This window comes from Epinephelus lanceolatus, chromosome 10, assembly GCF_041903045.1.
Source record: "Epinephelus lanceolatus isolate andai-2023 chromosome 10, ASM4190304v1, whole genome shotgun sequence".
Classification (NCBI taxonomy): domain Eukaryota; kingdom Metazoa; phylum Chordata; class Actinopteri; order Perciformes; family Serranidae; genus Epinephelus; species Epinephelus lanceolatus.
Window position 1 is genome coordinate 17,082,067 of NC_135743.1, and position 26,569 is coordinate 17,108,635.

The window sequence follows — 26,569 nt, forward strand, 5'->3', positions numbered from 1 at the left end:
TTGTATTGGATTTCATTTCTTTTGTTGGCGCTGCTTTTAAGCTGGCAGGGTCATACAGAAGACGACGGGCTACACTTGTTTGAAGATTCTTAAGGAGTCAGACTGAATATTACATAAGAGTTGATCTCATCTTTGAAGCCGAGGATTGTGTTTGTGTAGTATGCTGCATGCTGCATTCACTCTGTCTACAGTGAAATTTATAGGTGTAATTTAAATTGCCCAATAAGTCAGTGCTCTGTAACTGGGTAACAGTGGCGGCTTTACATTGCTAATGAGGTTTTGGGTCTAAGCCAAGTATGCTTCAGCAGTAGGCATTGTGAAACGGAGCGTTTATGGGTTGTAGCATTAGCGTATCAAAGCACTGCAGACTTACTATCAGCGTGCAGTGAAGGACACTGCCCTCCTGTGGTACAGAGGGGACATTCCCTGCCTGCTGAGACATGACACCTTGTTTTCTAACACACTGTACCCTCCTGTCTGTCTGTCTGTCACTGTCTCTTCCGCTCCATCCATCTCTCTCCTTCTCTTTCTCCTCTTCCTCTTCCTCTCTAAACCAGGGTCGGAAGCCGGGTTACTTCTCCTTCCTCGATCCCTTCTCTCCAGCTGTCTGGCTCTTCATGCTGCTCGCCTACCTGGCTGTCAGCTGTGTGCTCTTCCTGGCTGCAAGGTCAATACATTACATCACACACTGTACCCACTGTCTGCAGTTCTATTGCCATTTATCTTGTTGAACACGAGTCGCCTGTCATATATCGTAATTTCTTACCTTATACGCCCTCCTGCAGAATGATTGACAGGGATCGAAATGACTTATTGGCAGTGACAGAGGTGCATTTCTGTACTACAGTTTGACCCCAAGGTCATTCCATTGTACCTGTGTTTCCCCACCAGGCTGAGCCCCTATGAGTGGTACAACCCTCACCCGTGTCTGCGAGAGCGCAGAGACATGTTGGAAAACCAGTACACGCTGGGAAACAGCCTGTGGTTCCCTGTGGGAGGCTTCATGCAGCAGGGATCAGAGATAATGCCTAGAGCCCTGTCCACCAGATGTGTTAGTGGCGTGTGGTAAGTGGCAGTTGTGTTTTTATTAAGTCCCTCTTCACCCAAAAGTGTGTTTTGAGTGAAGTGCGGAATGGTGTGTGTGCAGAGTTTGACATGAGTCTGCTGAAGGGGGAGTTTCTCTGTGCTAAATCTGTGTTCAGACGTGGTCATACAAGCATGATTTTGTTGCATCCCAGCTAGTTTGGAAGCTGGTCATGATCCAGTATGCAACTCAAGCTTCCAGTGCACATACACTGAGAGGAGACTGTCAGTGAAGTCGGAGCATTCAGCAAAAACAAATTTGGAAGTAAAAATTATTTGCATGTTGGTAGATTCCAGATTTTTGAAATTTGAAGAATTGTGTTAAATTTGTGTTGAACATTGTTACATATTGGTTATATATTTAATTAATATGTCGCCACATTAATGATATTAAAATGCACAAAGTCAGAGGTTTAAGTGCTAAACAAAAAGAAATGCTGAATGGTAGAAACAGTTTAGATAAAACATTAATACTGTAGTAATAAAACAGTAATAAAATACAATAGAGACACATTAAAATTATAAAATGGCTAGAAGACAAGATTATATGATAGAACAATTCAACAGGACGGGGTAGTAAATACAGATTACAGCAAGAAGTCCAAGCCATGCAAATGAGTCTTTAAACAAAGTATATTAACAGAATCAGCCATTTTGATAATATATACTAAACTGTTCCAGATTTTAAAGGCATACTAAGCAGGGTTTGTCACTTACTGTTTGTAAACACAACAGTTAAACTTGGCCCCTCTTCCTCGGCTCAGTGAGACTGAGAGAGCAGCAGTGGTCAAGCGAATCAGAGGGAGCGGCGTTAATGAGAACAAAGCAGTGACTCAGAGAAATAACACATTACTCTCTGATTGTTTCATGGCGGTTACATTCTAAAGCACAAATAAAAACACCCACACTTCAGCACAACCCCAGAGGAAGGTGCTACATTGCTGGATTTTGGTGGTCAATTTAGCTGAAGCGCATGCCTCATCCTGTCCGGCTGGCTTCTTTGCCCTGTGTTTGTGGCTCCACCTCGCCCTCGACGAAACAGACACAGGGACCTGCAGCTCGCACCTACAGAGCAGACGAGAGAGAGACGGAGACAGTGGTGTATCCTGGTCCCGACCTCACGCTGCTGTTGTCTGGGCCTGCACACCACTACCCAAAGGCTGACACCCAGACATGTCTTGAACAAACCAAAATAGGAAGAAAATAAGGATAAACAGGCAGAGGGCAGGTTCTCTGCAGACACAGACACCACCACACACTTCTAGTGAATCATAAGTGACTTTTGTGTGAGTCTATATATTGTTTTCTTTAGTTCACTGGTAACCAGTTTCCTCTTGAAAAACCTGCGTTGTTTCCTCAGGGTTGCTTTCTACGGCAGCACACCCGCTGTTTGAGATAATAGCATTTACATTTAAAGCATATAGCTGACATATCGCTCATAAGTTTCAGTCCCCTGAGCACCATGCAAACAATACAAAAATGCTAAGTTCACAGAAATGCTGTACTACAGTAGCCTGATGATATTCCTGTGGCAACACAGTGACTGTGAAAGAGACTCACGCACAGTAAAGAAATAATAATCGCTAAGAGCTAAGGAGATAAAGGGAAGAGGAAGACAGGAAGAGCAAATTACACTGAGGTGAGCAAGATACGGGATAGGGGGATATTATTAAGTAAAGTGAGTACATGATGTTCTCCTTGAAGAAAGTTTTGAGACACGCAGGAAAGGTCACAAGAGTGTCCCATCTTTGAGGGTTGTGGGTGTAGAATATTATCAGAAACCCTGAGTGCCTTTTCGTACTGACCCTCAGGGTTGGGTGTTAAGATGATCAATACTGTGAGACAATATATATTTGGGAATGTTTACTGTACTCTCATCTCTGGGAATATTAGGTCATTGTGGGCTTTTTTGCAGATCAATGAGCAGGACTAATTTATAGTAATATTGGATTTTTATAATGATTTTCAGTGGAATAAAATATCTTAATTTGTCAGGTGTTTTCAGACATTTTCCAGGCAATTCACTACATCATCACATGCATCATGATGCAGTCTTACTCCTAATCAATCACCTTATAAATGTGATAATGTAATAATCCATAATGTGCTACCATATTGGCTCACAGTATGGCATTGATTTTGGTATCAAGTATAATGCTAACAAGAGTAATATTGTGATCATTATAAGTAAAGAAGACAAAAATTTGTATTTCCTGAATTATTATCTGGTATTGCTCTGAAAATGTGTAATGAGATTAAATATCCCAGCCACCATTTTGTCAATGATTTATCAGATAATAGTGATGCAAACTGTATGTGCAAGATAATATGCTTGTTTGTAAGTTCTGCATTTAGCTTTATTTACAGCCATTGTACCCCACAGTGTACTGCCCACCTGTGGTGTTCCTATGGGAACAGCAACATGCAGAGAATTAACGTCCTGTAACGATGGTACTAGACTGCTTCTTAAACTTCCACAATGGTGTAGTGCCAGCCAAATGTTCGTAAATGGTGGTGTGTCTGGCTGCTCTGCCATAGTATTAAATTTTATATACCGATATATGTGCAGGCTGTCTGTGTAAGGAGAAGATTATTCCGGCCTTGGCCATCACTGAGTTAGAGCTTGGTGAGTTCTTTCATTCAGACTGTGGAACCTGTGGCACTCCAGTTTGTATGTGGGTGCAGTTTGCTGAAGGTTACCTTTGCATTGCTGTGTATTTACTGTTTTTTTTTTGTTGTTGTTGTTGTTGTTGTATTTTTGTATAAAACGAGGCATTGCGATGGTTCCTGCAGGACGTGGAAGTCATATGCCCCAGCTGTAATCAGCTGACAGCGGCAGATCATCGTTTTTGTGAATCACAAACCAATCAGAGCCCATTCTCACATCAAGGCGGTCCATTTGAATTTAACCTCCTACTCACTGATCCCTGCCACACACTGCTGCTGCCGGCAAAGCTTTGCTTCCACCACCCTCCACCCTCCAGCCTCCAGCCTTTCTTAAGTCCTAACATGGCTCAAAGGTCAAAATGGTATTTAATGTCTTGCTACGGGCCCACTCTTGTATACCTGGGTTTTTTTGTTTGCGTTTTATGCATTGCACTCCTAATTTTGGCTTAGCATGCTGCCTGTTAAATCCAGGGAGCATCTTACTAGCAGAGCCATCTGTGCCAAGCTCAACTGTATTTCCAGCTTTTTTGTTCTTATTATTATTACATGTATCAATTGTGCGATCCAGAAACTGCATACACCATGATAAATGTTTGTATCCATGTCAGTCACCCCTGCTCACCCTTACCACATGTCTCTCCCCCATCTCTCCGCCTCACAGGTGGGCGTTTACTCTGATCATCATCTCCTCCTACACGGCCAACCTGGCAGCCTTCCTGACCGTCCAGAGGATGGAGGTTCCCATCGAGTCTCCGGACGACTTGGCCGACCAGACCAACATCGAGTACGGCACCATCCATGGAGGGAGCACCATGACCTTCTTCATGGTACGACCCACTGCAGCAGCCAGTGTTTGTCTTTGTGTGTGTTTGTATCTGTGCTTACATGTGTTGATTTTAATGGCAGTTGATTTTACTCTAGGATCTGACAGTTTCATGAGTTGCCTTTATGGTGCCAATTTTTCTAAAGTTTTTGCGTTTTGTGTGCATGTGTGATTTAGTGCACCTTTTTTGTCTTTATTGCCGTGCCTAGAGTGAGTTGTTGTCCCCATATTTGCAACTATATCTCTGAGTTCCGCTGTTGTTTTCTTTATGGCTGTTTGTGTTAAGTGGCTGACTGCCTGTGTTTGCTTATGAGAGCGCTCGCAGCATCTGTGTCGGCATCTGTGTTTGTCATAGAACGGTGTGTGTGTGTAGGTGGGTGTGTGTGTGTGTGTGTGTGTGTGTAGGTGTGTTTGCATGTGGGAGTGTGTGTAGGTGTGTTTGCATGTGGGAGTGTGTGTAGGTGAGTGTATAAAAGATATGTATTTGTTTATTTGTGTGCATGCATGGGAAATGGCTGCATGCCAAATTGTGAGTCTGTGTGTTTTGCATTCTCGTGGTGTTTGTCCATATTGAGGATATAAGAAAGAGTGCTCTATGTTTGCCTACATAAGCCATTTTCAGTGCTACAGTACATTACCCCACTCAATGCCTAATCCACACAAACACACACACGCACACATACAATACACACCGGCATTATTACACACAGATGCCGCCCTCTCTACTCTTTCCTTTCTTCTCGCACACTGAGATGCAACATGTAATTGTACACTTTAAACACTTAATCCTGTTTTAGAGCTTACCATATTTTGCTAAGTGCTGAACCACCTCCCGTGTGCTGATTTACCTCCATCTGTATGAAAGATGATGCATCAGCTACGCCATGAGCGAATAATCTGTTGCCTTGATTCACGTTGCTTTATTCCCCTCTACTCTCCCCTCTCCTTTTTACATCTATTTGCCATTGATGTTTTACTCTGCCTGTCATTATTCACACTCTGTGCTATGTATACTTCCCTCCCTGTTTATCGAGGATGCATCTCTCTCTTTTTGTTTTTACCATCTTCCCCCTTTCATTTTTATCGACCTCCATTTCATTTCTGCTTCAAAGACAGATGATAGGACACGTTAGGAACCCGAGTGTACAAACACACATCTGTAATCAGTGTTTAAAGGAATACCTCACCCGCAAAATGCCTATTTGTTTATCAATTACTCGTGTGTTATTTTGAAATGTTGAAAAAAACAGTTTTTCTCGCATGCCTCCATGGTGAACAAAGAATCCAAAAAAGGCACACATTCTTCATGAATTAAAGTAAACAGGGCCCGTGTTTAACAGCAGCAAAACTATATCAAAACATCTGTTTACAAGCTCTCACACAGCCCGTGCAGTGTAATCCAAGTCTCGTTTATACAGTCGTATGCTCAGTACTTCCCAAACACATGCATTTTCACTAAAATGTTCTATATTTACTCTAATATTCTAAAACATGTCTCATGCACGGCTTAGTAGCCAGCCTGGGCACACGCATGTGTTTAAACTCTGCACATGCTCAGGGTGCTATTCGTAGGCAGAAGTGTTTTAAATTATAACATTTTAGTGGAAATGCATGTGTTTAGGAAGTACTGAGCATACGACTGGATGAATGAGACTTTATACCTCAGGAGTTGTGTGAGTGTCTGTGAACAGCTGTTTTGACGTAGTTTTGCCGTTGTTGAATGTTGCTCCCTGTGACCTTAATTCATGATAACTTATTTAAAAATAAGTATTCAATTAAAGTAATTATTGAAATAAAGTTGATCTGTATCCCCAGTGCCTCTGAATACAACAAAAAATGTCATGTTTTGCAATCCTGAGTCTCAAAAAAACTAAAGATAGGCAGCGATATTCACCTGATGTCTCGTCTGTTCTAGTGTAATCTTTTCTGGTTTAAGTGATAAACCACTGGGACTACATCCTTCACTTCTGTTAGCCCAACAGCGCCTCAATATAGCTTAGTTTGTTCCAAGAACATGGCATATCTCTGCAGATACAGTCACACAGAACTGCCGCCGCTTTAGAAGTGCTTGTGGGGATATTTTTGACATTTGCAGTCTGTTTCCCCCTCCGTTCACTCTTTATGCTGAGCAAAGATCATTTCCTGCTGGTTCTAGCTCCATACAGGGCACACAGATACATCACCAAACTATCACCAAAATCATATGCAAACCTTAACTAAGGTTTTAGTTGTCTGAACTTAACCAAACTTTAACCAAAGAGCTGACAGAGAATATATGAGGATTTTGAACCACAAATATAACGTGATAGGTTTAGGGACATTATTTAGATCATGAGACGCTTTTTTTTTTAAAGATATTTTTATGGGCATTTTTTGCCTTTAATTGATAGGATAGTGAAGTGTGAAAGGGAGAGAGAGAGGGAGAGACATGCAGCAAAGGGCCACAGGCTGGAGTCGAACCCGGTCCGCTGTGGCAACAGCCTTGTACATGGGGCGCCTGCTCTACCACTAAGCCACCAACGCCCCGATCATGAGACACTTAACCTCTCTCGCCAACTACATTGGGAATTTAGTTACATGTCATTTAATAATTATGTTTATACACTTTGAATACGCTCTTTTACAGATTTAATCACTCAGAAACACTGACTAAAGAGCTCGTTTCCTTTTGTGTACGGTGACATTCAACATATTTTAAAGCTAATACTGCATACTCACTTCTTCCCACATAGATGGGACTGTTTCTGAGGATCAGGGAGATGGATAAACTCATGATAATGAAGTTTAAATACTGTTTAAGTTCATCAGATATTACGCAACAAGTTGCTCAGCTACACACATCTACTGACTAAACATGACAGTGATTCAAATTGCAGAGTTTATAATATACCAATGATGCCAAATTTCCTGAGGGGATCATAAACTTTCTTTATTTTAATTGAATCTGCTCAGCTTATCTCATCTTTGAAGCTCACAAAGCAATCACAGGTGAGAACAGATAGATATACTGTTTTGATACTGAAACAGTTTCTGTTTATCATCTTAAATGTAGTTTTCTTAATTAGTATCAGTCCTCCACTATATATTTGGTAGTATTCATTCATTCCAGCTTTTATCTTTCTATGACCACTGTAAACGAAGTAGCCACCTGACTTTCAGCTGCATTTTTTACCCCAATTTATTCTTGCTGTGCTTATAGACGAAGTGTTTTATATTGTAAGGTTTTATTGAAAATGCATGTGTTTGCAAAGTACTGAGCATCTGACTGGATAAATGAGACTTGGATTTTACAGCATGAGTTGTGTGAGTTTGTAATTGGATGTTTTGATATAGTTTTGCTGTTATTAAACATGGTCTCCAATGATTTCAATCAGTGAAGAATATTTGCCTTTTTTGCATTCTCCGTTCACTGCGGGGGCATGAAAGAAAAACAAAGTTTTCTTAATGAATTTAGTGCAACATGGTGTGATTGATTGATATACAGATGATCATTTTGTGGGTGAAGTATTCTTTTAATTCTCACGCTTGTGTTCCCTTTCTTCTGCAGAACTCACGTTACCAGACCTACCAGAGGATGTGGAACTACATGAACTCCAAGCAGCCCAGTGTATTTGTAAAAAGCACAGAGGAGGGCATCGCCCGCGTGGTCAACTCTAAGTATGCCTTCCTGATGGAGAGCACCATGAACGAGTACCACCGTGGCCTCAACTGTAATCTCACACAGATAGGAGGCCTGCTGGACACCAAGGGCTACGGCATCGGCATGCCATTGGGTAATAATACTGATTCGTTCATAATTTTTCAGACGAACTTACGTTACAATGTGCTTGTTGCAACTGATGATGTAATAACTATCATAACATTTTAATGCCTTAATTCTTTGTGGCATAGATTCAACAAGGTGCTGGAAACATTCCTCAGAGATTTTGGTTCATATTGACATGATAGCATCACACAGTTGCTGCTGATTTGTCTGCTGCACATCCATGATGTGAATCTCCCGTTCCACCACATCCCAAAGGTGCTCTATTGGATTGAGATCTGGTGACTGTGGAGGCCATTGGAGTACAGTGAGCTCATTGTCATGTTCAAGAAACCAGTTTGAGATGATTTGAGCTTTGTGACATGGTGCGTTATCCTGCTGGAAGTAGCCATCAGAAGATGGGTACACTGCACACACATACTCAGGTACCCTGTGGCATTTAAATGATGCTCAGTTGGTACTAAGGGGCCCAGAGTGTCCCCTTGGTGTCCCCCCCACACCATTATACCACCACCACCAGCCTGAGTCGTTGATACAAGGCAGGATGGATCCATGCTTTCATGTTGTTTACGCCAAATTCTGACCCTACCATCTGACTGTAGCAGCAGAAATCCAGACTCATCAGACCAGGCAACGTTTTCCAGTCTCCTATTGTCCAGTTTTGGTGAGCCTGTGTGAATTGTAGCCTCAGTTTCCTGTTAGCTGACAGGAGTGGCACCTGGTGTGGTCTTCTGCTGCTGTAGCTTCAAGGTTCGATGTGTTGTTGGTTCAGAGATGGTCTTCTGCAGACCTTGGTTGTAACCAGTGGTTATTTGAGTTACTGTTGCCTTTCTGTCATCTTGAACCAGTCTGGCCATTCTCCTCTGACCTCTGGCATCAACAAGGCATTTTCACCCAGAGAACTGCCGCTCACTGGATATGTTCTCTTTTTTGGACCATCCTCTATAAACCCTTTAAATCCTCTTCTCCATTCTGATGCTCGGTTTGAACTTCAGCAGGTCGTCTTCACCATGTCTACAGGCCTAAATACATTGAGTTGCTGCCATGTGATTGGCTGATTAGCTATTTGCGTTAAGAAGCAGTTGAACAGGTGTGGCCAGTGAGTGCATATATTATTCATGTTTATATTTTAGATCTATATTTTAACTGTTTTATGTCTGAGATTCATATTTTGCTTGAACATGACTTTCATTTGTATAAATATTTAATGAGCCTGAGGGGAGAGATTTTCTTTGCCAACATGACTTCTAAAAGTAATCATATTATTAGAGATAATAATTTAACTAATTAGAGCATTTCAGTTTTAAAAAAGCAAAACATTTAAAGAAAAACATAAAAACACCCATAAAAAGGAAATGAAACATATAGTATAAAACATGTCAATGGAGTAATCACAAGTCTTTGAAACCTATAAATAGATTTTGAAAACACCAATATTGATTTAGTCAGCATCATTTCCACGCAGAGCATTTCAAACCCTACAAACCCCTGCAGCAACACTCAGTCATGCCTGATGATCTAAGGCTACGATTGGCCTTGTTAGGGGATTAAAGGTCACGGACGATCACAAATACAGCTGTCATGTCTTTGATTAGACCTATAATTCATCAATAAGGCCTTAAATCAATCTTAAAAAATAACATCAGGCAACCAGCGCAAGGAAGCCACAGGCGATACAATACTGAGCCTTTTTTGGACCTGTTACAAAACTCTGCTGCAGTATTTTACAGGCGTTTTACCACAGCTTGTGGATTCATTCAGAAGAATAGGTAGTGTCAAGACAGCAGCATATTAAATAATGTATTGTCCTCTGAGTTCTACTTAAACATAAGCGATAAAACAATTTAAGTAGCGTTCAGTCCAGTTAGAAAAACATTAGCGAAGCAGCAGTTTGGGAATGTTACTCAAGCTTTAAACAGAAATCGGAGATATCCTCTTATTATTGTGCTAAAGCACTGGTTCCCAAACTTTAATGCCTGTGAGCCCTCAATATGAAGCAACATTTATTTGCACTCTCCCATCACAGGGGTATTGTGATCCTCTTGTTTCCTCCACTGGTAATAGTCCCTTAGATTCATCCTGCAGCCCCTTGTTTGGGTTACGACCCCTAGATTGGGAAGGATCGAATTTGCAGTGATTTTCTTGCAATCAAATTCTTGAGCTTTGTTTACTGTCAGAAACACATCAGCTGTACAGCCCTGAACATCAGCAAACCCAACCCCCTGGGGAGTAGACGCTGGTGGTGGTAGAGGTGATAAAGATGAGATGAGAAGAAGATGAAGAAGTGGCAGTGAAGTGATTTGGATTAGTAGAGGAATGAGCCTTTGTTAAGCTTGTCCTGGACTCTGGATACGATGGCTGGAGGTGATTGGGGTGGAGGAAGGCGCGGCAACTCTGCCGAAAATGACGGCTGACACGGAAAACAATAGCACTATCTTCCTCTTGTTTTGGTTGTGCAATGATTGATGTACTATTTCCTTTGTGGCATAAATGGAGCCTTCATTTTCCTGAGCGATCGTACCCGGTGGCTAACAGAATTGCACAGTGAAATCAAGGCTCACAGGGAACCAATCCAAACGTCGATGGTGCCATTATGCTATAGCCATTACTCTGTGCAATCAACATTTACTTCATAATGGTAAGTTAAAGGAAAAAAAACTGTCGATTTCCACTCTAATTGACTGTTGGAGAGGCAGAAACACCTACATGAGATCAATTATGCTAAATAGACACATGTAGTCGTACTGATTGGTGAGAGATTAGATCTGAAAAATGTCTTGTACGTGCTTGATTTATTTTTTATCTGAGGGATTAGTAAGTATTTCAACTGGAAGTAATGAACATGCAGTTAATTGCTTTTCCACACACGTCCAGCTCTTCTGAAGCTCCTCTTTTTAGCACACAGAGGTTGTGTCACTGCATCACAGTGATCTGTTCTAACGAAGAGGAGGAAGACACGACTAGAGAGGGAGGGAGGGAGAAAAAAAGCACCGAAAGTGAGATATGACGGACCAAAGGTGTGCAGAATGATAAAGCAGAGTTAGTTGTACATCAGCATGGTGAGCAGACACAGACATGAAAAGACAGAAAAAGGAGGAGAAAGATGTTTTATGACAGACCAAAAGTAGAGACTAGGGTTGAGCCGAACACTCTGATGAAGCGAGTATCCTGTACCGAGAATGTACTTTTTACCAGTACGAATATAATCTGAGTAAGAAATGTCAGTACTGATGAAGGAAAATCCTCATGTGGGTAGCTTTGTTCAGTCTCTTAACACTTGTGATCAAAAATGATCTTGATCTCAATCCTGTGATCGTTCTTTAAATATACTCTTGATCGACTCTGATTAGGCCACACCCACTTAAGGTTTAAACTCCACCCATTCCGAGATACGGAATGAAGAGATACAGACACAGATAATAAAGTACTCGCTCATCCCTTAGAGACATCTAGATATTTAGAAATACTTTTAAAGGGTTGGCATTGGACGTTTTAAATGCATCATATCAACTAGCTGAAAATACGCAGTATATGAGCTGACTTTGTCACCGGGGGGGGGTCGGTGGCAGGCGTACACCTAGCTGAGACACCTGCCAGGCTGCAGACCACTGTTTAAGACCAACAAACAGCAGTTTTTTAGCAACCTGTGGCTGATTTTACAGTTTGGATTGTGATGCTAAAACCAGGTATTTTAAGCCAAAACATGATCTTTTCCTGACCATGACTAAGTGGTTTTTGCAACCACACCTAACCACATGTTGACCACAGCATTGTTGAAATGTAAGGTTTCAATGTATGTGTTACATAATGTAATGTGTGGTTTGCAGAAACATGCAATGCCAACATTTTCTCTGGTGATTGGGTTGCATTTTCTTAGCTCTTGTGACTAAGCATAGTTCAATTCAAAGAAAGAGGAATATTTTTGAATGTTGGGCGTTAGATGATGGATACCACTTGAAGTCAGTGCGCTGTATGAAACTACAGCCAGGGGACGGTCAGCTTTGCTTAGCAAAAGGCTGGATACATAGAGAAAGAGCTAACCTGGCCTCTGTCCTAAGATAAATAATGTGGTTTTACACAGTTATTTGCTGGACTGTTTCTTGTTAGGGAACAGTGTCTTCAAGACTCCAGGAGGAAATTGTCTGGCACAAAACCCCTGTGAAACTCTCACTTGTTGTTTTTACATTTCGTTTTTTCTGCAGATAAGAACACAAGACATAAAATGTTAGTTGGCTTTACAGATGCTGGTAGATAGATTTAACTTACCATTTGCACAGAGCCAGTCTAGTTGTCTCCAGCTAAGCTAATCATCTGTAGTCGGAGAGAATCAGGCCTCTCCGACTACAATTAAGTTAATTGCATCTCTGTATAATCAAACCTTAAAAATAACGGCCAAGAAACCTATAAGGTGGCATCACTGTCACATTTTGAAGCAGTACAATTTGCTTAGTTTTGATAATTTCCTAAAATTTTCTTCTGTTAAACTGGTTTTTAAGTGTTTGCAGAACTCAGTGATAGGATCACCAGGGGTACAGCAAGTGGTAACTGTAAAATCTTGCGCCGTAAGACCTCCTTTGGCCAATCAGCCTTCTCTATAAAGGGCTCCCAGATGTGGAACTCACTACCGACCGAAATAAAACTAACCCGAGACATAAGGATTTTTAATAAAAATGTTAAAGTCTGGCTGAAACAAAATCAGAGCTGCATGCACTTTTAATGGGTCATGACTTGGTATGATTTCAGATGTACTGTACATTTTATTGTATTGGTATGTAATTTTGGTGTCTTTTTTCTTATCTTTTTTCTTTTACTAAAAGCCTAACTAGGGACGGGAATTGGTAACTAGCATTAGCTATAATCTCTGTATGCAGAACATCAGTCACATTGACTTGTTTGTAACGAGTGGAAGTGTTACTATGTTAACCTGCATTGTCCCTATCAAATAAGCTAAATTAAATTAAATTAAATCTCCTAGCTGTAGCCTCATATTGAACAGACAAATATAAGAGCAGTATCAATCTTTTTATCTAACTCTGCAAGACCGCAATTACGCTTATATTGAACTATTTCCTTTTATTGAATATAATTCACTCTGATCACACAGATTTGCTGGTGGACTTTGGTACAGTGTGTAAAAGCAAACCTTCTATCAACATCAGCATGGACAGCAACACACGGTGGCTGTTCACATACAAATCTAACAGCAGATCCAGTCCTCACTCACAGGGAAGCTTACGCTTGTGGAGATGCAGTAGTTCAGGATCTGTGTCACAGTGGGGGATAAAACTGTTGTATTTCTGAAATGGTTTGTCATGGTGTGAATTGATTTGTCCTCTCAGACAATAACGGCTCTAACAGGTGATGTAGAAACAGTATCCCGTCACAATTTGCGGAACACTCTGTCAACAATTTTCATAGGGTGTATTTTCTCGCAGGAAGTAGTCCCATGAAAACTGCTCACACTGAGGCCTGCAGATTATATTCATGAATAGAAATCACTGGAATAACTGAGAAGATATATTTGCATTTTCTGGTGAACTGACCCTTAAAACCTCCCTTTCTTTTCTACTGTATCTAGTTCATAACATGCTTTGTATGCTGTGTGACTAGCAGCTGTACCACTGGCTCTGTCTGGTTGTAATCTCGCTCTTTATCTCTCACTAATCCTCTCTTTATTTTCAAAGTAAAATCACTCATAGCCATCTCGAGGCTGCAACAGCTATTCTATCCCTGCGATTTCTTCCCCTTTTCTCTTACACTTTCTTCTCTCCTCATTTCATGTTTCTCTCCTCTTCTGAAATAACCCTTCTCTTGTTCAGGCTCTTTTGCTGTGCCTTTTTCATCCTCCACCACTTGCTCTTATCCTGCTTTCCTGTCATTTCCCAGGGTCTCCATTCAGAGATGAGATCACGCTGGCCATCCTCCAGCTGCAGGAGAATAACAGGCTGGAGATACTGAAGAGGAGGTGGTGGGAGGGAGGCCAATGCCCCAAAGAGGAGGACCACCGTGCCAAGGGTCAGTCGACCGCAGCTGTCTGTCTCCTCTCCCTCCTTCTCTCTAATGTCCCCAGTAATAGTCTCCTCACTTTCTGCTACAGTCCAGCTAATGGCTAATGCCTAACCTAATGTCCTTGTGAAGCGTGCTTAGCACAATCCACTTTCCCAAATGTCTTCTGTTTGTCTCAGGTGGTGTGTAATGGGAATTTTATTAGAGTGAGTGTGTCTGTTCACACAAGTGTGCTAAATGTGCATGTGTGTGTACCTGTATAAATGACAAAGACAGGGGAAATGCCTCAACGTTTATCCCACTGCTGTCTAACGAAAATCTCTCTGAAAATGTTTTTGGTAAGTCTGGAAAAAACAGACTTCACGCCTCACTTTTCAGCTTCGTTGAGCTTCATCTGTACTGTGTATCTGAAGTGTTCCCCATAATTCTGGTATTCACTCAGCCACTTCATCATGGGCAATTTGAACTTTTTAATTCAATTGAAAGAGCACTCCAACGTTTTAGTATTGCACTTACATAAAGTTGAGATACTTGCGAGAGACAGATTTTTTTGAAAAGAAATTGGAGCCGCACAGGCAGAGAAATCCATTTTTTAAAATCCTACACTTAGACCCTCCCTGAGTGCTAAGGCCCATCTCTATTAAACTCCCTGCAGTTTGTTACACAGGCTGTCGATAAAAAATTAGTGGTCTCCAAGCCTAAACTGAGATACGAAAGTGAGGTCATTTCAGTGATTTTCTCAGACTTAAATGAATAGTTTTGACATTTTAAGAAACAGGCTTTTTCTCTTTGTTGCAGAGAGATAGATGAGAACATTGATACCACTCAGCAGCTGGTTGGTTTAGCTTAGTTTAGATGAGTGTCACCTGATAGAAACAATGCATTTTGTTTTGCTTGAGACTTTCCTTTCATGTTGCGCACCTGAAATTTTGTAATGCTGCAATCGTTCATCTTATTTTGATATGCAATGTGATTGGGTCGTGTTCCTAACATCACCATGGACATAGTGCAAGCCACATCAACTCCCACCTGTATGTCACGTCTCTGTAGACAGAGGCAGATGTTTCCCAGCAGCAGCTCCCGGTGAGCTTAGAGGACAGCGACCAGCCAAACTGCCTTAACCAGGCTGACTGATGGTAGACTTTTACTGAACCAAAATATTGTTCATATGTGCTTCATGAGAAGAAATCAACACATACACAGCAGGATATTTGTATGGTTTAAAAAATTGTCTTTGAAGAATACGCTTCACTAAATGTGTCAGCATAAAAAGAAAAATGATGAGCTACTGTTTAATTTCCGTTGAAAGACACTTACCAAATGTCAAGCACCTGTTATCCTGAAATCAAACACTCATTGCTCTAAAGAGCCATTTTTCCAAAAACATACTGTATGCTCTCCCAAACAGAAGCACATGGCTAATTATTATTCTGAATGACGTCATCGGGGGCAAAGGCCTGACCCCTCCTATTCTGCCTTGGATAAGCCTACCTTGATAGTCTTACACTAACCTTAACCCAGTGTTGGGCAGTAACACGTTACTAGTAGTGCATTACAGCAATAATATTACTTTTCCCAGTAAATAGTGGTGTAACAAATTACTAATAAAATAACAGTCACACTATTAAAGTTACCTCAAAAACAAATAACTTATTACAACCTTACATTTGTTGTCACCCACCAACTGATTTGAAATCCAACAGTCAGTCACATCCTTGGATTCATTTTCATAATTGTTGTGCATACACATCACAAAGCAGCGAGCAAGCCTAGAAGATAGAAACGCTCACATTCAGCAGCCTTCAGTTTGTCGGTACAAAAGATGACAGGAACATTGTTGTTGCCTCAAACATCCTGAACAAAGGTGAAAACAACACGCACATCCTCATACCCAATTTAGGGATGGGTGCTGGACAAAAAAAGCCACATGTAAAGCAAGAAACACATGTCCGCACACCAAGTAGCTCCAATAGAGTGAGTATTTATTCACCGCATAACGTTTCGAGCCACAAAACAGCTCTTCCTCAGATGCTTAAAGAGCACAAACAAACATCCTGAAACATCGACTACGACTGACAGCACAACAACGTGAAGCTTGTGGAAAAGGGGCACGTGCAGACGAGGTCTAAATGTTGACGAGAAAGGACAAAAATTAACAATTTATAATGAGTAGTGTAACAAATTAGTGTTGGCAGAGAGTAAAATGTAAAATGACAATATATTTCAAAAGTGTAATGAGTAATAAATTACGTTTTTCAAAAAGCAAGTTCAGCACTGCCCCAACCAGTCTCATTCCTCATGCCTAAAGCTAACCAACATAACCAATGAAGGAGGGTTGCTGCCATCAGAGAAATGGCCCCACAATGGGCGTTTGCTTTTGGGTTGACAGGCAAAATCCAGTGGGATATTTTTCGGACTGTTGCAGCTTGGGAATCCTGGGCCATCTAAACAATGTGCAATCCCAAGTTGAGGTCCTATGGTCGCTAACGTTCCTAAGTCTCCGCCTATTGCTTGGCAAGCATAAGGGGGTTTTGTAACATTTGGACAAAGCCAGGTTAGCTGTTTACCCGTTTCCAGTTTTGTGCTAAGCTAAGCTAACTGGCAGAAGCTCCATATTTATCATGCAGACACAAGAGTGGTATCAATCTTCTCCTCTAACTCATGGCAAGACAGCAAACAGTAAATATAAATCTAAAGTAATACATTTAAACGAAGCTTACAACCCTGCCAGTGTTTGTGTGTTTCTGCATGTGTGTACTAACATTTGTCTTCTTTGGCACACTCTCAGGTCTGGGCATGGAGAACATTGGGGGCATCTTTGTGGTGCTGATCTGTGGCCTCATCATTGCTGTGTTTGTGGCCATTATGGAGTTTGTGTGGTCGACACGCCGCTCTGCAGAGACCGATGAGGTATGCCCCCATACCTGCCCTCGCCGACCCCACAGACACACCCCAGTAGGTTCCCATGGCATCCCGCCAACCCTTTTGATTATGTTGTTTTGTGTGTGTGTGTGTGTGTGTGTTTGTGTGTGAGAGTGGGTAGATTTCTTTCAGCTTCTGCCTCCATTTGAATGTTTTTGTTTGTGTGCGCTCTAACATTTGAAGTTCAGTGTGTTATGTGCATGTGAGATTAGAGGAATGTTCAAGTATGCGGCTCTGAACTGCTGTAGTGTCCAAAATGTAAATAACAAATAGAGAATTTTGACTTTGCATGTCCTGCCTTTTTTTCTTTTCTTTTTTTTTGGAAGTCATTGTGGCCTTTTAGTGTTTGGTGTTTAACAGTATGGCAGCAAGTGTTTGTGAGCTAAACTTGATGGTACGGATAAGCAATATTGAGAAATGCCAATATTTGCTTGCATAAAGAAGTAGTGTGATCTTTTTCCCTGGCATTAAATGTCATGATGTATCTTCTTTTACATGCCTCACATGTACGCTGGTATTCTTCGTTTCCATTCTTGGATTACTTCTCACCCATTTCACTGTGTGTCTCCCTCTCTGTCTCTCTCAAACACACACAACTCCTGTCATCAGTGTCTGTTCTCCGATAATGAATATTGTTTCTGTTTATGTGAGCACATGACTTTTTTTTTTTTGAATTATGATTTCAATGAGAATGTTGTTTGTTTGTAGTGGACATGTTGATGCATTTTGTCCGTCATGTGTGCAAACTACAGTGGTCATGCTGTTGGAATGATGACAAAGATCTGTGGGTGTTTTACCGTGTGTGTGTGAGGGTGTGTGTGAGTGTGCCTTTGTGTATGTGCACCTGAGTTTGCAGGCCTGCCTGTCCGTTCATAGTGCATAGTGCCATAATGAAGTGCCCATGAACTAAACAACATTTTGGTGTTTTGTGTGTTTGGATTGTAATAACTCTCTCTGCTCCTTGGATATTCTCCCATCTCTATCCGTCTCCACATCCTTCCCCATCACCTCCTTGTTTCTTTTTTCAAACCATCCCTCCATTTGTTGATCTCTGTGCCCTCGCTTCTCCTATGACTTTTTCTTTTCCCATGCCTTACTGTGTCTGTTCCTTCTGCCTTGTTCTCGCCTTGTTCTTCTTCTTTTTTTTTTTTTGCTTTTCCTTTCACCTCTCTTGTTTTCCCTCCGCTCTCCTATTTATGTACTGCCTTACCACCGTCTTGTTCTGCTGCCTGCCTACTTTGTGTCTGTGGCGCCCCTCCTACCTTTGCCTCCTTCCCTTCCGTCTTTCCCTCTTTCCTCCCTACTTCCTTCTCTCCTGTAGGTGTCTGTCTGTCAGGAGATGATCACAGAGTTCCGAAACGCCGTCTCCTGTAAGAAGAGCTCCCGTATGCGCCGCCGTCGGCCCCTCAGCAGCTCCGCGGCCCTGCGCCATCCCACACGCATAGCCCTGGGGGCCCCTCGGCCCCTGCGCCTCGTCCGGGAGATGCGCCTCAGCAACGGCAAGCTCTACAGTGGAGCTGGCCCACTGACAGGTGGAGCTGGAGGTGGAGGAGGTGGAGCAGGAGGGGCAGGGCCTCCTGACCTGGGCCCAGGGCCCCAGCGGATCCTAGATGATCCACTAGGGGCCAACACCACCCCTCCTCCACCAGCCCCTACCCCTGTGATGCTGCCCGCCCGCAGCTGCACCCACGTGCGGATCTGCCAGGAGTGCCGGAGGATCCAGAGCCTGAGATCAGGCAGCAGTATAGGATCAACCTCAACAAGAATACCACCTTCATCAGCACCCCTGCCCAGGCTGCCCCCTCCCCCACCCCCATCCTCATCCAACACAGACAGTGAGGGCGGAGGGGGGCCCAGTCCAAGGCGGCTACACCACAGCCCTCCGCCTCATACCTCCCGACCCATTCCACCTCCACAGAACAGCAACACCACAGATCTACTGGGTGACCAGGACTGAGACCAGAAGTAGTGTGCGGGGTGAGAGGGCAGTTGATGTGACTGAGGACCATTTGTGCTGCTGAGAGAAACACTGCTTGTTTCCACAGATGAAATTTATTGGAGAACGAAATGAGGGAGTGATGGAGGAAAAAAACAAATTCGGCAACGTAAGCCAATGGAAGATGAGACGGCCTTTAAAAGGAGAATGAAGCCAAACCATGACCCTTTCTCCAGCAGAGCTTGAGGCTTACAGATACAGAACTTTATACGAGCACGCTGTGAGATGGTCGTCAGTTAAGCTTCAATGATCTTCAGTTGGGACGAATCTGAACAGAAATGCACATGACCAGATGATGGTTTCCATTGGCTTCCTTTTTCTCTCCTTACTCCCCCTCTCACTCCTTTAGATTTGAGGGCGCTGGTTTTCTCCTGCAGACACTTCCCTGAAAGCTAACTACCCCTCTAGTAAAATGAAGCCTTGTTGGAGGACATACTGTATCCGTATGTGATTTAAAACAGCAACTAAAAGACTTCCAGAGAATTATTTCCTGTTGTTTTTTTCTTTTGTTGTCTTTCTTGTTTTGTTACCATTGTTCTAAGTGGGAATTACAGAGTTAAATACAGACTACGTGTGACAATATGGTGGATTATAACATACTAAGAAACTCGACTGCGGCTAATTGTGTTCACGAGTTTTGTGTCCCTCCCTGTGCCCCATAGCTGCTTTCTGGATGGTATCAGGGAAGGTGGATGAAAGGACTTCAAGACGGCAACATAATGCAAACAGTAGCAGAGGAAACTGTTGGTCTGCCTTTCTTTATACTGTGCGTGTGTGTGTGTGTAACAATGTGCTCCCTGTAAGTCTGTCTGTAACTACTCAAAGTGAGGAGAACCATGTATCCAGCAACGGCACCCTTCTACAAATGTAAGATAATCAGACAGCCGCAAAAAAAAGAGGAGAAAGAGCAAGAGGCTTTGAAATGTGAAATTAATGTCCCTCGTTATCCTGGGTAACACTTGCCAAGTCTTTACGTCTTTTTCACCTCCGTTCACACAGCGTGGAGGAGATAGAGAGACCGGGGCGAGGCAGAGCCAGAGAGCCAAGATAGAGGAGAACAGAAAGAGAGGAGATAGAAGGAGGCAGAGAGTGAAAAGGACACTACTGAATTTGAATTAGAAATCCCTAACTGAACTACTTCCATTATTAGATCTGTCCTGATCTGTTAATTCTGGGCATCTTTTAAGGGGCTTGTTAATGCGCCAGCAGGCTGTAGCTACAGCTTCTTCCCTTCTCTCTGTTTAACTGACAGACTTGGCCGTCCTCAGTGGAGGCTCCTGCCAGAGTGATAGACTCAACATAGCCTTGTCAATACTGTCTCAAGCTTTTGATCGCCTAATTACTCCCCTCGGTGGCGGGGGACTCATTCAGGAGGGGCTGAACACAGGGAAACATGCTGATAAATAGATTTAGAAGAAATACATGTTTTTCACTCCGGCTGCGAAGGGAACCTGGTTTCTTTTAATTATGCTGTTAATGTTAAAGTCCTGCTGTTTTGTTAAACTCCAACTGAAGCTAAACACTACAGTTTATTAGCTGCGGTGCTTAAAGGGAACACACTGGTGGATTTGCATGTTTTAGTTCTTTAACTTTAAATTGTGCACACTTATGTTATTGCTGATGATTATTGCAGGCAAACCAGAAGTTTCTAAACCGATTTCCAATCTCCCAAGTAGCTTTCATGGCAAGTTATTGCATTGTAATCACAAAGAACATTAGAGACAAGGCTGGTTGTATTTTTCTTATTGTGGACAAATCCAGTGAAAACACCAAAACCAACAATGAGCTGATCTCAGTAGCCAAAGCCTCATGTAGCTTATTCCTCTGTGCTATCGACCTCCATTGTTTAAAACGCATTAATGAGTCACACTGCTGCACTGGTTTGAGTAATGTTTGCTAAAAACAATTAAAAAATTAATATATTTGTGCCCATTTTTTTAAGAGTTAGGTCTTCTGTGGGACTAAAGGCGCTGAGTGTCACAAACAGGCTGCAGAAGCTGGAAACTATGGTGAGATAGATCAACACATTAATGGTTTTTGGTCTTTTCATTGACTTTTGTTGACAACACTGGCAGCCTAATCCTTCAAAGTCTGCTTTAATTGTAGGGAAAATAAATGCTGAATGTGTTGAGGCCACCAGGTTGCAGATCAATCATCGTATTCATCCAAAAGTAATTAAGTACTTGCTTCCATTGATCATCAAGGATCACCACTGAAACTGATAAGATCATTTTTCAGGGTGTCTGCAGGTCCTTAAAAAGTCTTAAATTCAGAGTCATTTGATATTCTAAAATTTGAATTTGTGAGGTCTTAATTTGGATTTATTGAAAGGGTAGCCCCTTGAGATATAGCATCTCATTTTCAGACCTGTGGTTCCCTATTGGTCCAGCCACAGCTTCCAGATTTTTCCTTCGTCATTAGTTCAAGGTCCCCACAGATTAAAACATTCAGCGTTATACTTGCAATTGGCCATGTCGTCGAGCTAGTTAGCTGTCTGTAATTCACTCATTCTACACCGACGCCCTAAACATCTAATACCATTTATCAATTTTGTCAAGTTCTTCTGCGTAAATGTCAACATTTCTGATGTTGCAAGTTTTTAAACCTACCACTGAACCTAATACTGTCTTTTAACTTGATACTTACACCTACCTGTTGTCAAAATGTAACTTACTCACTCTAATAACCGTAAACCTACATAAAAACTACCTATAGACTGGATCACATTAATGTACTACTTATCTTCATACTTAACTGCAATGCTTTAATAAGAAGAAGATCATTTGTCCAAAGATCAGATCATTTCCTTTAAAATGATCTTGAAACAGTCTTAAAAAGCATTAAAGTGTCTGATACCTGCAGACACCCTGGTTTTAGATCCATACTAAATGAGGTGTGATTGGTTACTGCAGCATGACTTCCTGTTTGTTTACTCCAAACATACCTGTAATCACTCTAATGTGCGGCTGCTGTGTCTCTGTGGTACGAACACCTCTGTGAAACGTCCCCTCAGAAACAAATGTCCTGATTTTTTTCCACAATAGCCTATCGTCCCATTTTCTTTTTTATATGTAATCATGATCAAGTGCTGGATTAGCATTTTCTGCTCCGCAGGTCATTGACTCATCAGTGTCTCAGTGTTCATTGAATCTAATCGGTTCCCAAAATATTCACTGTGGAGTGATTCACCACTTACTGAACTAGGAGGCGGTTTTAAACACACCCTTAGTTACAGTTGACATACTTTGTTCTAAAAAAAGTCTTTTTTGTTGTTTGATGGTGAGCTGATGCAACGTTTTCGATGCAAGAAATTACTGAATTCCCATCATCATGTTCAGTGTATGCTCATTGTTTATCTTTTATGGTTTGATATCCTGACAGCAGATTTCATGAATGTATCAGCAGCTGATTCTCACTTCTATCAGTCAGTCAGTGTTTCCAATAGACTTTTTCTTTTCCCTTCTCCATTTGTACCACAGTCCTTGATAGTGTTGTCACGATACCAAAATGTTGACTTTGATACCAAGTTTACTATCAGAATACACCAATACTGAAACAATACTGATTTGATAATCGATACCAAATAGATCAGAAACAAAATGTCCACAAGGCTTGATCACACTTTATTGTAAAACCATGAGACTCACAGAGCGCACAAGGATTTCATTCTAGTTTCATACAGTGCTAATTCAGTGCTAATCGTTGGTTATATTTACTGGATTAAATGTCAAGATTATGTATCATGGACCTGCCCTGCACAATGCCCATATATTATTCTATGGAGAGTTCCAAAATCACAAACTATAATTCAACCAATCACTGTGGGCGATGTTATGTTAGCTAAATTTGTGGTGGGAATTTGCCTTTTTTACTCGCTGTTCTTTGTGAAAATATCGAGCCACTGTAGTTTGTAAGTGACATGTAGCTAGTAGTAATATTAGCCCAATGCTATTTCACAATTTAATCATTTTGAAAAGCACCAAAATGAGACTCCCAAATAACTATAGCTTAATACGTTTGTCGTTTTGGAACTTGTCATGCTGTTAACGATACACAGTAGGCCTCATATTGATATGTGACGCTCATGATCAGCTGCATATTCCATATAATACAGCAGCTTTTCACAGCGCTACCGCTAGCTCATTGCTAACCTGTCGTGTTCTTGGTGTCTGTCACTGTCTGAGCTGCTTAGCGAGATTGTGTAGTGTTTCCTCCCTTGTACGACACTGTTTTATAGCAGCTTTTACATACAGGCGTCGTTATGTCAGTGGGTTCACCATCAGTGTCAGCTAGGTAGGCAAAATAGTCCCACTGTCGACTTCAGCCAGTTTTTTTAACCAGTACAGGGCTTTGAGGTATCATTTACGCTGTTGCTGTCAGTAGTAGACACCATGAGGCACTGCTTTTCTCTCAGTCAGAGCTAAGGGTTGCGCTGTATTAACAGAGATTAATTCTCAGCTGAAATGTCCCCTGATCACGACACATTTAACAGAACGTTGGGAAATTTTAACACTGAACCATTTTTCACAGAAAATTACCAAAAAAGTACCAAAATTTTCAACACTAGTCCTTGACACTCATGAGTCTCCTCCAATACACATAAATGTACCAGCTGTTTCACCTTCAAGTGAGGAGCTTCCTGCTGTCACCCAAACAGGAACATAATCCCTCACTGGCTTCCCACCCACCCATTTTCAACAGTAATACAAAGTGTGTGACGCAACATGCAATCCAACCAGTTCAGCCCTTCACAAATACCCTGAAAAAGGAAACAGTGGCATTGTTGTCTGAGCCAACATTGCAGTGCTGTATGAAAGTATGCATTTTGCAGCGGAACAGATTTGTCGACAGTGTCGTGCTCCAGATAATGACTGATAACATTGTTTGCACACATTACACTGTTTCTCCGAATGATTGCTGTCAGCAGAAGCAGGCCCGGGTTTGATGTGTCTCTTTCTCTCTGTTTACTTCTGCCTTTGTGTTCAGAATGCTGACAAGGCAACACGAGCCAGCCCCTTTTCAGGAGAAGTCACAGTACACTCACACACACAAACACAAACAGAGACACACTCGTCCACAACATCTTCATTTCCAATTCCCTTGTTGTCTAAAGGTTGTAAACCCACTGGTTGTTTTTTGTTCTTTTTAAAATTTGTCTCTTTTCTATGTCTTCTTTGGTTTGTTATGTGTATAAAATCAAAAAATCTGATATGTGACAGCACCGTATGGCCAACACGTGGCTATCGACAGCTTTAAACCATCAGCTGAAAGTGTTTATGAGCTGCAAAGCATTGTCGTGGAGAGGCGAGAGGAGCGTGCAAAAATATTGCTAGTAGGAATATTAAAGGGAAGGGAGGGTCACAAAACAAATCTGATGGGGTGTCCGAACAGTCGCTCCACAAAACAAACCTTTTTGTTTACTTTTATGTTCTTTTCTTTGGTATTTTTTCATATTTCTATACTAGTGCTAAATGGATTATTAAAACTGATGATGAATATTATGATTAAATTGTTGTTATTATTCCTATTGAAGAGCAAGAGGTTCTATAGTGTGACTGTGGGTGGAGGGTGGGGGACGGGTGGTGTTGGGATGAAGGTGCCGTGATGTTCTTCGGAGAGATCGCCCTGTTGTTCAAACCTATAGACACACAAACTTCTTTTGGAATAAAAATATTCAAACAGTCTCACAGTGACACGTCTGTTGCTTTATGAGAGGAAGGTTTGCTGCATTTTTCCATCTCTTGTCTAACTATCTTATAGGGAAACACTGTCATAACGCCAGAGGTGGAAGAAGTACGCAGATCTTTTATTCCATAACAAGTCCTTCATCCTCCATAAGCAAAACGTACTTAAAGGAATACTTCAAATGACCATTTGTATATCAGTCACTCGCCCTGTGTTACGTCCAAGTCATGCAGAAACCTTTTTTAGTTTTTCTCGCGTGCCTCCGTTGAACAAAGAATCCAAAAATAGAAAATTCTTGGTGAGTTGTAATAAAAGGGGTCCGAGTTTGACAGAAACAAAACTTTATCAAAACATCAGTTTACAAACTCTCACACAGCTCGTGCAGTATAACTTAAGTCTCGTTCATCTAGTCGTTTGCTCAGCACTTCCCAAAGAGACAGCTCTCTCCAACAGGAAACTGAACCATTAACAAAAACTGATTTTACTTTGGTGTTGTAAAAGGTTAGTTTTGCAAAGTCACACAATAGGCTAGTTCGAGATGAACTGTGCCCCCCTAAGTCTGTACAGAAAGTCACAGAAACACTCACATCCTGTTGGATCTGATGTCGATAATTAAAATGTTATCAGACTCATATATCAGTTTGTTCTCAGTCTCTAATTGTTTTCATCATGACAGAGTATCCTATTAAAATGCCTCACAGGCGATCTGTAATTTATGTTCATGGCTCAACCTCTGTTTCACATAAATTCTCATGTAAATCAGCATTATATCAGTTTGCTGCTGCAGAGCGGACCTGTCCCCTCAACTACACAGGCTAAATAAATTGTGTTAATGTTTTCAGAGGAAAAAATACAAGACAACAGCTTTTATTAAAGATCAGTCAGATATAGTCAGGCCTTCATGTTATTTTAAGAATCCTCCCATCTCACTGATCATGTCTTGCTAAATACTTCAATGATTTAAACAGTCCAGTGTTAATGTACAGTAGACTCTGTATAGTTTATGATGAATGTCTTTAGTCTCTGACGACTAAACATCACCGTCAGTCACACAACATGTTTTATGTTAACAAAATAAACCTTTAAATCAGACAAATAAAATTTAAAATCGCTGAAATTTAAGAAAGTTTGTCTATAAAGTCATCTTGTTGAGTGAACTTCTAAACCAATCAGCTGTTAGATCAGGTGAGAGCCAGGCGTTTCCCATCATGCCTTGGGTCTTGCAGTCGGTGGAGAGCAACTGCAGCACCTGGCTCTAAAAACTGCGGCCGCTTTGCTCCTGTGAGATTATGACTGTATGCTTTTGTAAGACGTCAGAGCAAGTCGGGATGAAATCAGACACAAATCTAACCAACATGCATTGTGCAGCGATTGCTGTTGCTCCAATCTGCGCGGACGAGCCTTAAAACACTGACAAACGTCTGATTGAGGCAGCGGTAAAATCACTGTTTCTGTCAGTTAAGTCTGGCTTTAAAGAGAGTATGAATAAGGGAAGTACTGAGCATATGACTGGATAAATGAGACTTGGTTTATACTGCACGGGTTGTGAGAGTTTGTAAAAGGTTGCTTTGATATCATTTTGCTTGTGGTTGGACCCCTATGACTTCAATTCATCAATAATTCC

At 41.6% G+C, this 26,569-nt stretch overlaps 1 protein-coding gene across 3 annotated transcripts in view; it reads left to right on the forward strand.

The window, feature by feature from the left end:
* Positions 1–19,345, forward strand: part of grik5 (glutamate receptor, ionotropic, kainate 5) — a 108,810-nt gene extending 89,465 nt beyond the window's left edge. Inside the window, exons 14-20 of one of the 3 annotated variants that reach the window (XM_078171687.1) lie at positions 558–667; positions 892–1,065; positions 4,412–4,577; positions 8,121–8,346; positions 14,223–14,351; positions 17,131–17,297; positions 18,586–19,345. In XM_078171687.1, coding sequence (XP_078027813.1) covers positions 558–667; positions 892–1,065; positions 4,412–4,577; positions 8,121–8,346; positions 14,223–14,351; positions 17,131–17,297; positions 18,586–19,221 — 1,608 coding nt within the window. In that variant the 3' untranslated portion in view covers positions 19,222–19,345. Of the gene's footprint in view, positions 1–557; positions 668–891; positions 1,066–4,411; positions 4,578–8,120; positions 8,347–14,222; positions 14,352–17,130; positions 17,298–17,873; positions 18,464–18,585 lie in introns of those variants that run through there. The other 2 variants (XM_078171689.1, XM_078171690.1) reach the window with 2 other exon arrangements.
* The last annotated feature ends 7,224 nt before the right edge of the window (positions 19,346–26,569 follow it).